Source organism: Megalobrama amblycephala, linkage group LG2 (assembly GCF_018812025.1).
Source record: "Megalobrama amblycephala isolate DHTTF-2021 linkage group LG2, ASM1881202v1, whole genome shotgun sequence".
Classification (NCBI taxonomy): domain Eukaryota; kingdom Metazoa; phylum Chordata; class Actinopteri; order Cypriniformes; family Xenocyprididae; genus Megalobrama; species Megalobrama amblycephala.
The window spans coordinates 12,063,734-12,079,356 of record NC_063045.1 but is presented as its reverse complement, the minus strand read 5'-3'; the positions used below and the strand labels follow the sequence as shown (position 1 = coordinate 12,079,356).

At 38.0% G+C, this 15,623-nt stretch overlaps 3 protein-coding genes across 4 annotated transcripts; 1 reads left to right on the top strand and 2 right to left on the bottom strand.

The window, feature by feature from the left end:
- Positions 1-438: 438 nt before the first annotated feature.
- On the top strand, positions 439-2,645 carry timm13 (translocase of inner mitochondrial membrane 13 homolog (yeast)). Its single transcript, XM_048182716.1, has 3 exons — positions 439-665; positions 1,475-1,543; positions 1,631-2,645. The coding sequence occupies exons 1-3, from the start codon at positions 546-548 to the stop codon at positions 1,727-1,729; spliced, it is 288 nt and encodes a 95-aa protein (XP_048038673.1). The 5' UTR covers positions 439-545; the 3' UTR covers positions 1,730-2,645.
- Positions 2,633-11,454, bottom strand: tmprss9 (transmembrane serine protease 9). The gene is made up of 15 exons (XM_048182711.1): positions 10,396-11,454; positions 9,345-9,520; positions 9,126-9,253; positions 8,963-9,030; positions 8,407-8,582; positions 8,288-8,329; positions 8,089-8,202; positions 7,687-7,852; positions 7,329-7,603; positions 6,925-7,067; positions 6,460-6,847; positions 5,683-5,851; positions 5,319-5,584; positions 4,696-4,832; positions 2,633-3,714 (listed from the first exon to the last, which is right to left on the bottom strand). The coding sequence occupies exons 2-15, from the start codon at positions 9,475-9,477 to the stop codon at positions 3,553-3,555; spliced, it is 2,367 nt and encodes a 788-aa protein (XP_048038668.1). The 5' UTR covers positions 9,478-9,520; positions 10,396-11,454; the 3' UTR covers positions 2,633-3,552.
- A 226-nt stretch (positions 11,455-11,680) lies between these two features.
- Positions 11,681-15,585, bottom strand: lsm7 (LSM7 homolog, U6 small nuclear RNA and mRNA degradation associated). Of its 2 annotated transcripts, none has more exons than XM_048182715.1 (4): positions 15,444-15,585; positions 15,099-15,189; positions 14,933-15,004; positions 11,681-12,399 (listed from the first exon to the last, which is right to left on the bottom strand). In XM_048182715.1, the coding sequence occupies exons 1-4, from the start codon at positions 15,447-15,449 to the stop codon at positions 12,257-12,259; spliced, it is 312 nt and encodes a 103-aa protein (XP_048038672.1). In that variant the 5' UTR covers positions 15,450-15,585; the 3' UTR covers positions 11,681-12,256. The 2 variants fall into 2 exon arrangements, with proteins under 2 accessions (XP_048038672.1, XP_048038671.1); XM_048182714.1 differs by lacking the exon at positions 15,444-15,585 and adding an exon at positions 15,368-15,443.
- Between the last annotated feature and the right edge of the window lie 38 nt (positions 15,586-15,623).

The following is a 15,623-nucleotide window of genomic DNA, read 5'->3' as shown; positions in this document are numbered from 1 at the left end:
TATTTATTCATAAAAAATCGAACAGCAAATTGTAAATTAATTTCTTTACAGCAACAGGTTATCTGTTGGAATACAGCGGCACCTACTGGACAGAATCCGTATTGCAATAAAGCTGAACCTTTAGAAACACAAATCCTTATTATTATTATTTTTTTTTTTTTTAAAAAGAGATTTATACCAGATACCGAGATTGCAAATTTACACAAAATAAATAAATAAATAAATAAAAATAACATTAATGTAATTTTGTTGGCTGTTTGAAATTGCAAAATCTTGTGTTAAATCAAAATCCTTATAAAATCATAATTTATGCTAATAACACCTTCCCTTAAATTCGTTTTTTGTAGTTGTTTTAAAAATCATCACGTTATGATCTTATTTAGGTTTTTTTTCTGTTATTAAAAACTACATTTCCCAGAAGTCCACAGTCAGGATGCTTTCCTGAGCGCTTCCGGTTCATCTCAAGGGCAAAATTATCACATGTACAGAAGCGACACAGACTTTAATCCAGTGTGTCAGTGTTATTAGATCTATAAGTGTGTAAAATGGACAGTTTCGGTTCTGATTTCTCCTCGGGCTCATCGTCTGGTAAAATGGACACTGGCACTATAATGGAGCAGGTCAAAGTTCAGATTGCTGTTGCAAACGCGCAAGAGCTGCTGCAGGTTAGTGACTTTAACCTCTTGATACTGTTTTAATGAAACCCTACTAATTAATTTCATTGTGCTTCTTAAAATGAATGAGTATGTAATATTTAATAGGCTTGTGGTGGATAGATTTACATTACATGTTTCTGAATAAATGAATTACTCTAATAAAAATGTGTTACCTTGGTATACTTTGCAGTACCATGTAAATGTCATGGTGGTGATGATTTAGCACAGTTTTATAGTGAAGTACATTAATATTATCTATTATCATCACCGTATACACATAGCAAAAAGTATACGTTGTAGTAGTATTACCATGGTCCTTTTTTGTAAGGCTTTTTGTCTGTACTATGGTAAAACTGTAATTCTGAACATGTACCGTGTTACTACCATGAAATACCGTGGTATATGAACACAGTACCCTTTCAGAAAGTATATTGTGGTAGTACCACCATACAGTGATGCATGGATTCACGTACTATGTTATTTACATGGTAAATGACTTCCAAGATTACCGTCCATACCATTACAGTACTATACTGTAAAAATGTTTTTTCAAAATTGTAAATAAGTTTAGAAATAAAGTGTTTTTTTATCAGAAAATACTATTTCAGTATTTCTTACTTTAAAATGTCATGTTTAATTCATTGTGTTGCTTGAATGCAATGTGTTTCTTTGTAATTATTTGTCAAATTTCCAAGCAATTAATTGTTTCAAAGTATTTTCAGTATTATAAGGGCCATCAAGGGATCCAAAAGGTACCATAGTACTAGCGTACTAGAATTATTTCATGCGTTCCTTATTCCATTTGTCATGCATTGCAGAGAATGACTGATAAATGCTTCAAGAAATGCATTGGCAAGCCAGGAAGCACATTGGACAACTCTGAACAGGTAGAAGCATTACTTCCCTTTACCGCTGTTGTGATGTTATTAGGAAATAACATCTAAACTCATGCATAACCCTTTTGTTTTTTGCAGAAATGCATTGCCATGTGCATGGACCGCTACATGGATGCCTGGAACACGGTCTCCCGCGCATATAATTCCAGATTACAGAGGGAAAGGGCACGTATTTGATGTGCAGATTGCGTCCTCTACTACCTCGGTATCACCTGAGTCCTCAGGTAGAGATGTCTGGTCTCCAGATGCACGACAAGTGTATATAGACTCGGCACTCTTACCACACAACAACAGCTGATGGCTACCGAAGAAACCGGGTGGTTGGATTTAGACTCTACGTGGACATTTTTCATTACGTTTTGTTTTCAAACCATGTTAAAATGATTATATACAACATAAAATAGCTGTTTAATAATTTTCAAATTCAAATGAAAGGATTGATAATTGTGGTAGCAGTTCAAGTAATGGCCAGAATTGGGATAACAAGAGGATGGGTCAGGATTTTAGCTCCACCCTTTCAGTATCCAGTTCCAGTTCAGGTCTCGCTATGTTTAAAAACAATGCTAAAAATCAGACCCCTCCCCTTATGCTGTTATCCATTCATCAAGCAGCCAATCAAAATTCAAGCTGCCATCTGTCTGCCTTTTGTCATTGTGTGGATGTTACTCCATTCCCTGAGGGAATGGCTCACTTTACCACCTCTGTTCCACAAAGCTAGCTCTTCTCCCAGAGGGGGAGAATTCAGGGGCATCTTTGTTGCAATAATTGTCGCTTCTTCACCTGGATTGGCCGAATAGTGCTTCTAACTTACCTCTGAGGAACAAACTGCAATTGTCGACTCTGGAGTGTCTTTTGTCTCATTGTCTGTTAAGTACAGTAGTAGGGTTGTTTAGACACTCATGAACTACAAACCCTTGTAAAAGCAGTTCCCTTTGTGTACGAGCATGTCAAAGTTCCCAATTTCCTTTGCTTCACTGAGTTTTGTAAAGGCTTGGACAGAGATGCAAACTCCACCAAGACATGTCCAGACAGATGTTGTGTAATTGTCATCGGGCTGTTTTTATGGAATGCAAATAAATACCATCAAGTCAGACCATTTTTTATTGATGTTTTTGTTGCATTGATAAAATATCAGGTTAACAAATGTAGCACCATTTGTACAAATTAGGCCTGAAACACACTAATCAAGTACATCATACTTACATTTTGTCTTCTTTGCACTGCCACAAGCGGTGCTATAGCATGGATTCCACAAACTGTCTTATTCTACAGCCTGGTCAAGAACTGTCATGGCGGAGCAACAGTCTGAAGAGAATCTTGTTTACTGGCACCGACTTTTATATTGAGGTTTGGTTCCGTCTTAGTACCGGAAAGAAAATGCGTATGTTCAAAGGGATTGCGTACTTGCAAAATGTGGTTTGCATACTTGTGTAGAATGTTTCTGGCCTTAACAATGCATCAACCAAGTCAAAGCAAATTGCCTTCATTTTGTGATATTCTGTTACAGGAATATACATTCTGCTGGTGAAATGAGAAAGGGGATACCTCTATCTCTTGAAATCAGAATTTATCAAGAAAAATTTAGGCCAGCAAATGTCATTTTATCGTCCATCTGAAGTGAAAATCACTTCTCAATGATCATCAATTGTAAATATTTCTAAGCCATATTGGTTATGCTTAGGCCCACACTGGATCTGCAACCTGCCATATTGGAGCATTTTCCCTTCAAAATCAGTGCAGAAATTGCACAAAAATCTGCAATCTGTTTTTATGGAGGCCTTATGGTTTATTCTCCTAAATGGCAAGTAGTACATCAAGGGCTAGTGCGTTGTACACCAGAATGCATTGTTAATAAATACCAAAAATAAATATTTTGACAGTACAGTATGAACATGTTGGTAAAGTAGTCCATTTGAGTTTCATGCATCTTCTTCAGTTGAGAGACACGACTGCACATCACTTGTGAGACAGATGGTGGAGGACATTTCTGGATCTTACATTTAAAAAGGGAGGTATATAGATATCCACTCTCTGGCGGCAGTGACCCGCATATAAACTCCCGGGAAGCCAATTCGCCCACAGCCGTGACCCCAGCTGGTCACCCCGGCCAGGAACCAACGGCCCTGGGGTTCACGGCACGTCAGAGGGCCCCCTGAGTCTCCCTGCAGAAGAAGAGAAGACCACTGCGTTCATTGGTGTTTTTATGAAAGGTGTGACATTTAAAGAAGTCTGCTGAAAACTCAAGGATATGGTTGAATTACATTGGGCTGGGTTACGTAATCAGCTTAAGAGGCAGGGTGGATGTTTTAAGGTAAAAAAAAAAAAGGACTTTTAGAGCATTAAGTATCATTGGGTATGTGCAGCAGTGCTTCAGAAGAAGCAATTCGGATTTCTCCTACTCCTGTGCAACTGCTGATTTTTTTTTCGGACAGTAACATTTACAAACCCTTAAAAGGATAATTCACCCAAAAATGAAAATGATCCCATGATTTACTCACCCTCAAGCCATCCTAGGTGTATATGACTTTTTTTAGACAAACACAAAAAAATATCCTAGCTTTTCCAAGCTTTATAATGGTAGTAAATTGCTCTCCTGACTTTGAAGTCCAAAAAAGTGCATCCAAGCTCCTTCTCTTATCTCGAAATCCTTTGATATTTCTCTTTAAAAATTTTAATTTTAGACTTCTAATTCGTGACCGGTGTTTTGTTTTGCTCAATCCTCTGCACTTCTGCGTTCACCAACACTTCATGTGTCAGGTCAGAGATTACTCTTTTGGGAAAGGTCGATGCTGGAAGCTACTTATTTTAGTTTATAAAGATTAAAATATGGATGTTTGTCTTACAAAACCCATCTCTTTGCTTCAAAAGGCCTTTATTAACCCCCTGGAGTTGTATGGATATCTTATATGATGGATGGATGCATTTTTTCAGACTTCAAAATTAGGAGAACCATTCATTACAATTATAAAGCTTGGAAGAGCCAGGATATTTTATAATATTATTCAGATTATGTTCGTCTAAAAGAATATCATATACTCCTAGGATGGTTTGAGGGTAAATCATGGGATAATTTTTCTTTTTGGGTGAACTAACCCTTTAATATTGGAAACAAGTTCATGATTTGATCTTGACCACAAACTCACCAAACATGTGTCCCTCTCCCCTTCCATAGAGCCAGCACACATCATGCTGTCAGCAAGTTCAGCACCATAAGCTCGCTTGCAGTCCCACTGATCAATGACACTAACCTGTGCTTTTTGCAGCAAATTAGTTATCATACCTATGTGGGACAAACAGACCATACATCATAATGGATCTATAAATCAGAAGCAGTCCACAATTATGACCATGTCTTTTTGGAACAAGACTTAAAGTAGACAAAGTCTAGAAGACCTCTTTTGTGTCGTTTTCACACTTGGTACGTTTGATGCTAATTCAGTTGGCTCCTCATACCCATGCTGGGAATGGTCAACATTCATAGGCTGATTATTTCTGCAAAATATTTATAATCAATAGCATTTCATTTTTGGATTGCATTTACATCAATCACACAATCATGTGAGTCAAATCCCAGACCCCTTTCTAAACAGGAACATGGAACTCATAAGTGTGGTTCCTTGGTGCACACTTCAGTTCAGAAGACAGCTTTCACATTACCTAAACTTTAAGGTCAATTGAATCTGGGTCTACACCAAAACATCCAGTGTGAAAACTACTTATCTAGTTTTAGGTTTTGCCTTGTCACCTTGACCAACCCCAAACTCACCGTCCTCTTTCACAGCGCCCCATCCGATGATGTAGCATTCCATAGTTTTGATGAAGCTATGCCAGGGAGAAGGCAAACACACAGTCTGGATGGTGTAGGACTTTGGGGCAGGGATGGAGAGTTCCACCAAGGCCACATCAAAGTCCATGGTGCTGCTATTGAAAGCCGGATGAGGGATGATCCTTTGCACTGGAATAACCAGAGCACCCAGTCCAGACCAAATGACTGACCCAAGACTTACTGTCCAACTGGCAGGGTTCAGCTCACTATTAATGAAAACACACAATAAACTCTTAACTAAGATTCCTCTTCAACTCTTAGAAAGTAGAAGATGTTGGGAAGTCGCCAGTCAGTGCTATACTACCCTCTGAAGCAGTGAGCAGCAGTCAGGAGCCATTTGCAGTGGATGAGCGTAGCTCCACAGCGGTGATTGCGTTGGTACTGCAGACTGCCCACCCATGGCCATTCACCTCTCCGGGCAGAGACGCCACCGATAATCCTCTCCTGTCCAACAGCTGGACGATTCCCACAGTCTACAAAGCAAACAGGTGACCCTTATATTCTTGTTCTTCAGGCTACTTTTAAAGGACCTAATGAAGATGAGGCTGTGAGTGATACGTGCACAGTCTGTTCAATAAGTTGTGGAGTTTTGCACCTTGGTGTCTATTAGTCAACGCAACATTGAAAATATGCTTTTCTAAAAAAACTTCTAGTAGATAAAAGAAATGGGTTGTGAAAATTGGCGACAGTCCAAACTAATAAATGGACCGTACATTTACCATTCATGGCTATCCTTGTTTCTTTTGTGTAAAGTTAAATATGGCACCTACCCTGACTAAGATCTACACTAGCTAGTTAACCACACTAAATTAATGTGGGTGCAAAACAAAGGGATTGTTGTAGAACAGGGGTGTCCAATCCTAGAATCAACCCTGGATGTGCCTTCCTGCAGAGTTTGGTTCTAACCCTGCTCCAACAGGGTTACTTATTATATACATTATTATGCGTTTCTGAAGATATTAATTATCTGGTTGCTTTGTATTTGGTTAAGTTTGGAGCAAAATTGTCCGGGAAGGTATATCTCCTGGAACAGGATTGGGCACCCCTGTTGTAGAGATTGAAATTATTAGAGATTATTTACCACAGTTTTTCTCGTCAGCCTCATTAGGACAGTCAACGACTTTGTCACATTCTGGGTTTATCTTGCTGATGCACTTGTTTCCGCCACAGTTATAATTACCACTGCAGTTCCCAGGAGCAGGATTATATTCATCATTGGCGAGCTCAGAGGACGAGCTCATAGCTTTAACAAGATGAGCCGTAGTGGTCGTGACACTAGGGACAGTAGTGGCGACTTGGATTTTTGGTGCCGTATTGGTGTAGCCCAGAATCCAGTTGCGGAGTTTGGTGACGCGGGAATAGACCCCAGGCTTGTTGACCTGTGCGCATCCTACTCCCCAGCTCACCACGCCCGCTAGGAAAAAGCGCCCAGGGGCCACCTCACATACCAGAGGGCCCCCAGAGTCTCCCTGAAGGCCAAAACCACATTAAAGGCATTCAATTGTGAAAACACTTTTTAATCAGGAATTATTGCTATAACCCTTACCTGACAAGAGTCCACCTTCCCTTGAAGAAAACCAGCACACATCATATTTTGGGTGAGTGCACCTCTGTATACAGATGACTTGTTGCAAACTTTCGAGTCAATGATCTTCACAATTGCCTTCTGTAATGTAGAAGGCACATCACCTGCTCGGGCACAAAGAGGTGTAGTCTTAAAAGGGGTAGTCTAGAGTAGTCAGACTTTTGACTTTTTTGGCAAAAAGGCTGGTCTTCTTCATGGAATCATTTTATGATCAAGAACCACCAACTTAAGCAGGAAAAGAGCACCTGATTGACATTTAAATTGACCAACCACTGTTTGATTGCTGTTTAGGGGTGAGGTTAAACTCAACAAACTCAATTTATAGAGAATATTCAGATGCTTTATACAACATCAAACATACTCACTGGTGTACTGATTAAGAGCTCCCCAACCAGAGACGATGCAGTTCTGCCCAGGACTGAAAATGTGAGAGGATGATGGGATACAGATTGGCTGAACATAAGGGCTAAACGTCAAGGGCGTTTCCAACTCCAGTACGGTCACATCACTGTCAGTGGTCATGGGATCATAGACCGGAGAGACAACCAGGGACTTGATGTTTATTATGGTGGCTTCTCCCTCCTCCCCACTGACTAGATTGGCTCCCACAAGAGCCGTCCAATCTTTTGGGTTGTTTTCTCTTTGGTATATAAGGAAGACATATTTAGATATACATTGGCGCCTATAGGGACTGATGAAGATTTTACAGAAAAGCTTCCTCACGTTTCAAAACAATGAGCGGCACTGACAATCCAGCGATTGTTGACGATGGATGCGCCACAGGTATGACGGCCACGTAGTCTGAGACTGACCTGCCAGGGTAGCTCCCCGTGACGGGTGTTTTCACCACCCACAACACGGTTAGCCATGGCAGGACGTGTTCCACAGGCTATAAGAGAAACAAAGGTTAACAATCAAAGAACAATCTGAAGAAAATATGACTTGGAACGACATGAGGGTGAGCAATTAATGACAGAATTTTCATTTTTGATACAACTATGTCAAATGTAATCAATAATCCTTTACTTTAGCTAGCTGTTAGTTTCCTTTTTTGTAAGTTTAAGAACTAATTTTGGTCTAAAGTGTTAGTTTAATTGCTCATAATAGCAAGATGGTGACACTTACAGCAAAAGGCTTCATCTGAGCCATCAACACAATCGGTTATAAAGTCGCATTCTGGATTTAGCTTTGTGATGCACTCGCCGTTGTCACAAGTGAACGTGTTCTCAGGACATTTACCTGCCGTAAAAGACAAAGACATCTGAGCACCCTGAGTTTTCAATGAACCTTGATATGATCAACAATGTAATCACATTTGTCTTACTTATGTCATTCCCAATCTCATAGAATGACTTTCCACTTGCCCCTGGAATAAGAAAACAAAAAATGGTCAAAACGACACTCTTATTAACCAAATTTTTTTTTAATAGGAAACTGGTGTACCAAGAAGGATGATGCTACTGATCTCTCCGTATTCTGGGACAATGATGGGTTTCCCGTTCAACATGGCCTTCAATCCAGTGCGAAGGAGGTCTTGGACAAAGTTCTCTGTGTACCCCTGGACTTGAGAAACCCGGAAGATCAAACGAAGAGTGGTCATCACATTTGTGTTGATATTCCTGAAAGATATCACACTCTTAATCAAACATTAAAAATTATGTAGAGATAATTCCCCAGACCCTATAATGTTTTATTGCAACATGGAAGTAAGCTATTTTCTAAAAATAGCCACTATAAGTAAATAACTAGAAGAAGTGCAGTAAACAGTAGAACTATTTGCACTACAAACTAGTGTGTTTATAATTAGGACAATACATTAAAATAATATGGTAAGAAATACCAGTTTGCAATATCAAGCAACACAACAAATTATTTTGTACAGGTAAAAATAAGACACTGAATGTCTCATATGTTCAAGTTACAAATGGCCACATCCAGTCTTATGGTAAAAATAAGGTGAATACAGTAAAAAAATATGGCATGTAAGCAGTGTACCTACCCATATGCAACTATCTGGCAGTCAGTAAAATGATTTGCCACTGCAGAGGCGGTAAAGATATTCCTGATCTATAAAATAGTGAGGACAGCAGTAGACATCAGTTTGTTAAAACCCATTTTACATCTGCAATGTGAAGTATTTCAATGCAATTTATTGGTCATACGTTTGCTTTCAGAGTCGCGGTCAGAACTACAGAGAATCCTGATGTTTTATCTTGCAGGTCTGAATCATAACTGAGCCCTTGCAATTCCACTGTCTCCATGAAATAATGTTCCTCTTGTATTAAGTAGGCTAAACAGGAAAAACAAGCTTGGTTTAAGTGTCCAGCAATATCACAATATTTTGATTCTGTGGACAAATTACTCAGACGGAGATAATTTACCTGTCATAAAACCCACAGCAGCCCCAATGATGAGAAGAATCAGTATTGCAGCTAATGTCATACATTTGCAAGTGGAGAGGTAAGCTGGCCGTGAATCACCCTCGGGCCACTTATTCAAGTCTTTCTTCTCCATTTCAGTCTATACAAAGACCTGCAACACAACCTGGACATTCAAACTGTAAAACACAAGAACACATGGAGGTAAGAAACAGACAGATGACCAAGTAAAAACAGGATTGGGTTTTTAAGATATCAAAAGTATTAGCGTCTCCCTTGGGTACCGAAAGTGAAAATCATCTCGTGGGATGACAAAGTATTATTTCACCGTCCATAGAATGAGACAATACTAGGAGTGGTTCAGAGAAGCCCAAATAAACCTCTGTCGATTCTGAGATGTTACATGATGGAAATATGAAGCCTGATGTTCCAGAGAGTATGGTTACTTTTCACTTAAGGCTTTTAAATGCCATAACAACTCTGATTACAAATATGCTCATCAAAAAAATACAAACAAACAATATAGTGGGAGCACTGACGATGAATGGCAATTAAAACTTGAAGTGCAAAACTATTATTTACAGTCTTGCCAACAACAATGCAAAGGTATCAAATAAAATGGCAGTTTTGGGCATACTATTTGGCACAACAAAACAATATATTCCCATTATAACTCACATATAATAAAATAAAATGTATGAAGTAATAAGCTATTTATAATATATAATGTTATTTCATGTCACAAACATCCATGCTAAAATTGTGGGAGTATACTGACTATATATGCCAATTAAAACTTATTTTGCTGAATTATTATGGTTTACTAATGCACAAAACCAATGCAACAGTATCAAATATAAAATGGCTATCATAAAATAGTATAATAAAACAAATAATACTATTAAATAATTATTTATTTTCGTTTTTAACACATTACAAATTTAATTCAAACAGTTCAAATACTTTTCTGAGGATACAGATGTGCAATAAAACGGTGTATAATAACTTCTGGCACAATTTTAGGACGAATAGAATAGAGTATATGGTTACTCACCGTTTCAGACAGCATTTGGTCACTGAGGCATCTGATCTTTACATTGACGTCCGAATAAACCGCACGACACGTTTGGAGACTGTATAGAATTCAGCAGCGCTGTTATGCGGTAGGGTACATGTGGGCGTGGCTTCACACAGGTGAGGGCGGGGTCTTTTATTGGCCCATGCTGCAAACTATATTTTTTTTTTAACAAAATCCTCAATTATTTCTCACAAAATTATTTTAAGACATTTAAGGGATTTGAAGAAACAATAAACTGTTGTTCTTTGGAGGGGCAAAATAAATACATTTAAAAAAAAAACTCAATCCAAAAGAAAACCAAAAGCTTATATTGACAATAGTTTCAGATTTCTTAAGTAAAAGCCTACCCAGTGAAAAAATGCTGCAAATTTGATATTAGCCAAAAGCAGAGCGAGCTTTTTTTATATATATATATATATATTATAAAATACTTATTCTATTTACTTTCCCATATATGTATTTTAGTTTATAGCTGACCAAATGTTTCTATTTTTTTTTTTTTTACATTTATCTGTTCGTTTATATATTTAAGTTTTTATGTTTTGAATATATAGTTCCCTATTCTTTTTTTTTTTTTTTTACCTCGTAGGTTTAATCTGCTGTGCAAAATGAAATGCAACTTGCCATACTAGACCACCTCTCCTCAGACTTCTACTGACCTGGAATAGTATTAAGAGTTGGCACGGATTCAGACAGCAGCTCCTCTTACAGACCCCTCTAAAGTTAACCATCAGTTAACAGACCCTGAACCACTATAACTGTGTTACCCAATAAAGCCCAGACTTGGGTGCCAGTGCGCACTGATAAAATCTGGAAAGTCCTGCTGTTCAAAAGAGCACCAGCAAGGCAAGACACACTGAGCCTTTCATTCATAACTGCTAGAAAACTGCTATCACAAATAGAGGGACCAACAAAACTCGATTAGCCTGACACGTATTGCGTTAAATATCAGAGTGAAAACTATACTGGAACTAGTGAGTATATTGATGTACATACTGTTTCCCACCTAAAGTAAATCCAGAAAGGTTACAAGCAGGTCTTTGTGGCTGTGCTAAGAAGCATGAATAGCTAATCTCAATCTGATAGCCATCAAAAAAGCTCTCCTCTTGGTGGAAAAACCCTTGTTTCATTGCAAGATTTTAGAAAAGTAAAACACGATCACCTTTGTGAAAGTAGTTCTGCTGTTATACATGTTAACAAAGTGTATGCGTGCATATTTTTGTATTCATTTGACAAAAGTAGGGGGGAAAAATCTCCTAAATAGGGAAGGGTCCATGACTGAGTCTTTAATCTTAGGAATTAGTTTTGTAATTGTATAACAGAGTAGAGGACACCACAAAAGTAAACAAGAATGTTTTCTCAAGGCGTCTTGAAACCGAAGCCCTTCAAAATACAGTTTAGAATAGATTATACAAATGATGTTCTGTGACAATGTCTGACTGTTTGTGTGTGTACAAAAGCTTTCTGGATGGGTAAAGATGTGGGATCCACCCTTTGAGGTACAGGCATAATCTCTGTTTTTGCTTGAATTAGAAATGGTTAAATCCCAGATGTTTATTATTGTCCAAACGAACGTCAGTAGTAAAACAACACTGAACCAGGGCAACTTTACGCACCTATTTTCATGAACATAAAACACGCCTTATAATTCAAAACCATAATCAACACACACACAAAAACACGTTTCAGAAACAGAAACAAAACCAACCAAAACACATTTATCCTGAGTCTAAATACAAAATGTTACATTTTTCATGATTTCAGACCTAACAAAAAAACATCTGTTTTCTTCATCAGACATCTATACAATGCAAGAAAAAAAAAACAAGGCTGAATATTATCCATCCTGCTGTTGAATGAAAGGGTTTGGAATGGCCTCCATCCCATCCTGTGGACAGATAAGCACGACGGACGTCCCTCGACAAACCACCAGACCGAGCTGCCTGGTGTCTTCGGTCAGCTTGTACTGATCATCAGGATCTGTTCAGAATCATCAGGATGTTATCAGTAATCATAAACAACGATCCTGAATAAAAAATCTTTAAAAAAATAATCAAGGGTTTTCAATCATTTAGGCTATATTCAGTCCAAATCCGATTTTTTGCTTATCAGATTGAAACCAGATCAGATTGAGCAAGTGTGAACGGTAAAATAAATAAATAAATAAAAAAATCACATGAAATGTAACTTTTACAAATCTGTTTCAAGCTACATTTATATGTGGTTTGAAATCCTATTCAAATCGCATTTTTGGAAATCCCTTCGAGTCTGACCGCTCTGATCGGATTTTGCACAGTTTAACATAAGTTTAACATCAGACGCTGTTAAAGGAAATATACGCTGATAGACATTTGATTTCAAACACTCCCCTGTGTTTGGAGAAGTGTGTCAAAGATGTCTATTTACAACATGTTTTTAAAGTGTTGATCAATGTAGCCAATCAGAGACATATATGTTGAGCGCGTGAACACAATGGCCAATCAGAGGTTTTTAAGAATCTGTTCAAACAGCAATCAAAAGGAGGGAAATTTCTAGAGGGAAATGCTGGTATCGTCACATTTTTTAAATTTCAGTATCGACTTGGTATTGAAGTCGGTACTTTTGACAACACTACTAAACATTGTCGTGTTGTAAATAAGACAACATCTGTATTGCAAACACCTCCATGTTGCGGTTGTTGTTGTTTTTGACGTATGCCTACCAACGCAACATCAAACCAATGCAGATTATTCCAGAAACCAAAAGAGCGGCATGGACACACAGATCGGATATGAACAGTTGCGATAGTGATGGGGAGTGATGGGGAATCCAAAAGAGTCGATTCCTCGACTCTGAATAGCCCCAGAGTCGGGGTCGACTCCAGCACAGGAATCGACTCTCGGTGTCGACTCTGTTGCTGTGTCCGGAATCGCTCACTTGTTTACTGATTCTCAAATCCATAGCCTACAAAATGCATGGCAGTTAAGTGCATAATGTCTATGGTTAAGTGCACTAAGCAAGGAGTGAACAAAATGAAGCCGGGAATTCGGACACTGACGAATCACGTCAGAGAGTTGTCGCTGAAACTTTGTCACATACATTCATGTAGCTTACTTTAGAAATAGATAACAGTCATAGTGAGTTTGTAATTATACATACCTCGGTGTCAGCTTTAGTAGGCTTATTGATGTTAGCTTATATTATTGCAATAAATATAGATTTGATTTTCCATTTTCCAGATTTGATTGGTGCGATCCTATCAGACTTTTGATAGCAACCTGATTGTAACAAAGCACTGTTCGCCAGAGGAGAACTGGCCCCCCGACTAAGCCTGGTTTCTCCCAAGGCTTTTTTTCCCTCCATTTTAACACCTATTTGCCACTTGTTTGCCACCTGATGTCACCTGATGGAGTTTGGGTTCCTTGCCGCTGTCGCCTTTGGCTTGCTTAGTTGGGGACACTTGACATTTGACTTGACATTTGATATTCAACAGTATTTTTGACATTTATTCAACAGTGTTTCTTATCTGCCTGCATTGACACTATTATTTAAGAGCTGCTGTGCAGCCAAATTATGTACCAGTTATCAATGAAAAGCTGCTTTGACACAATCTGCATTGTAAAAAGCGCTATATAAATAAAGGTGACTTGACTTGACTTTCCAAAGTTAACCGTGTTCATTAAACTAACCATACATAAAAATAATAAAAAAAACTCACATCAATAATAAACACATTAATAAGTGTACATTAGTGTATGCATTTTTTATGTATTGTATTAATTTTAGTATCTTTAACTCTCGTGTCCAAGCACTTTTAAGACAATGATCATGTGCATTTAGCACCATCCCCCGACCATTATAATGAGATCAATTCATTAAATAATCCCTGCTTTCTCGTTTATTTAATTCTGACATAATATTCGACCACAGATGTTTTTCGTGACTTTTCTCTTGGTAAAATGAGGTATCGGCAATTAGTGTGTAAGGTGTGTAAGGACTGCCATCTTGGCTTATTTATGACCGTTTTGATGAACAGTAATTGGAGTCGAGGAGTCGATTCCATCGACTCCAACAATGGGAGTCGGGAGTCGGAGTCGACTCCAAAAAACCTGGAATCGAACACCCCTAAGTTGCGATACACAGTGTGTGGGTGTCAGTAATTTAAGATCAGATTCCAATCGGATATACAAATAATCGGATTTGGACTGACAGTGTGAACGTAGCCTTAGATGCCATGGACCCCCAAATATGATCCTCCTATGAATATGTGTCTCGTAATCTAAAATGCAGCAATATAATTTAATGTATAAAGACCCAATTTATACTAGAAAAAATTTGTGTAAAATATTATTTGGGAAATATTTCGTTTCTATTGTTACATCATTTATTGAAATCTTTGGTTTCTTTAATGCATTTTTATGTATGTTAACCTTATTTTTTTATTGTTTATTAATTTTTTTTTTTTTTTTTTTTTACACTGATCCTAGTTTGAAAACCCTTGAGAAAGAGGACGAAATGAATGAAGAGATTTTACCTCGCATGTATTCAATAGTGCCATCCAACACAAGATTCAACAGCGGGTCGAAGCCTTTTAAGACACCACTTGCTGAAAATAGCAAACAATTAATGTTAAATTCAATGTAATTTAGTTAGTTGAATTATTTAAACCCCTAATTCATCTTATAAAGCAACTATCTCACCTTCTCGACCTCCTTGGAACTTTACTCTTATATGTTTGTCGATGTATTTCGACAAATCAAAAATACTCTCCTTCTTTTTCTTATCTTTATCCTGAAAATCAAAACAACATTTCATAATATAATAGGCCTGTGTAATATATATCAGACCAGTATGTTATAATGTAGCTTAGCTCCTCAATAACACACACCACATCAAATTTACAATAACCAGCCGAATCTAGTGTGTACAGTTTGAACGTTTAGAGTCCACAAGACATTAATGTTCTTACATGCTTGTTTATAAACCCCATGCGCCCATAGAAGCGTTTATAAAGTAAACGCTGTGGAAACGTTTGAGCTACTCACCGCCATGTTCAAAACTCCTATACGCCCCGCCCACTCGGCGTTGACGTTTGACGCCTGCCTCTCGACCAATCACAACACGCGTTGGTGAACTCCGACAGAAAATATTTTTAATTTTATCAGCCTTAAACACCCACAAATATATATTAAACACGCCTTCACTGGTTTATATTTATTTTTTAC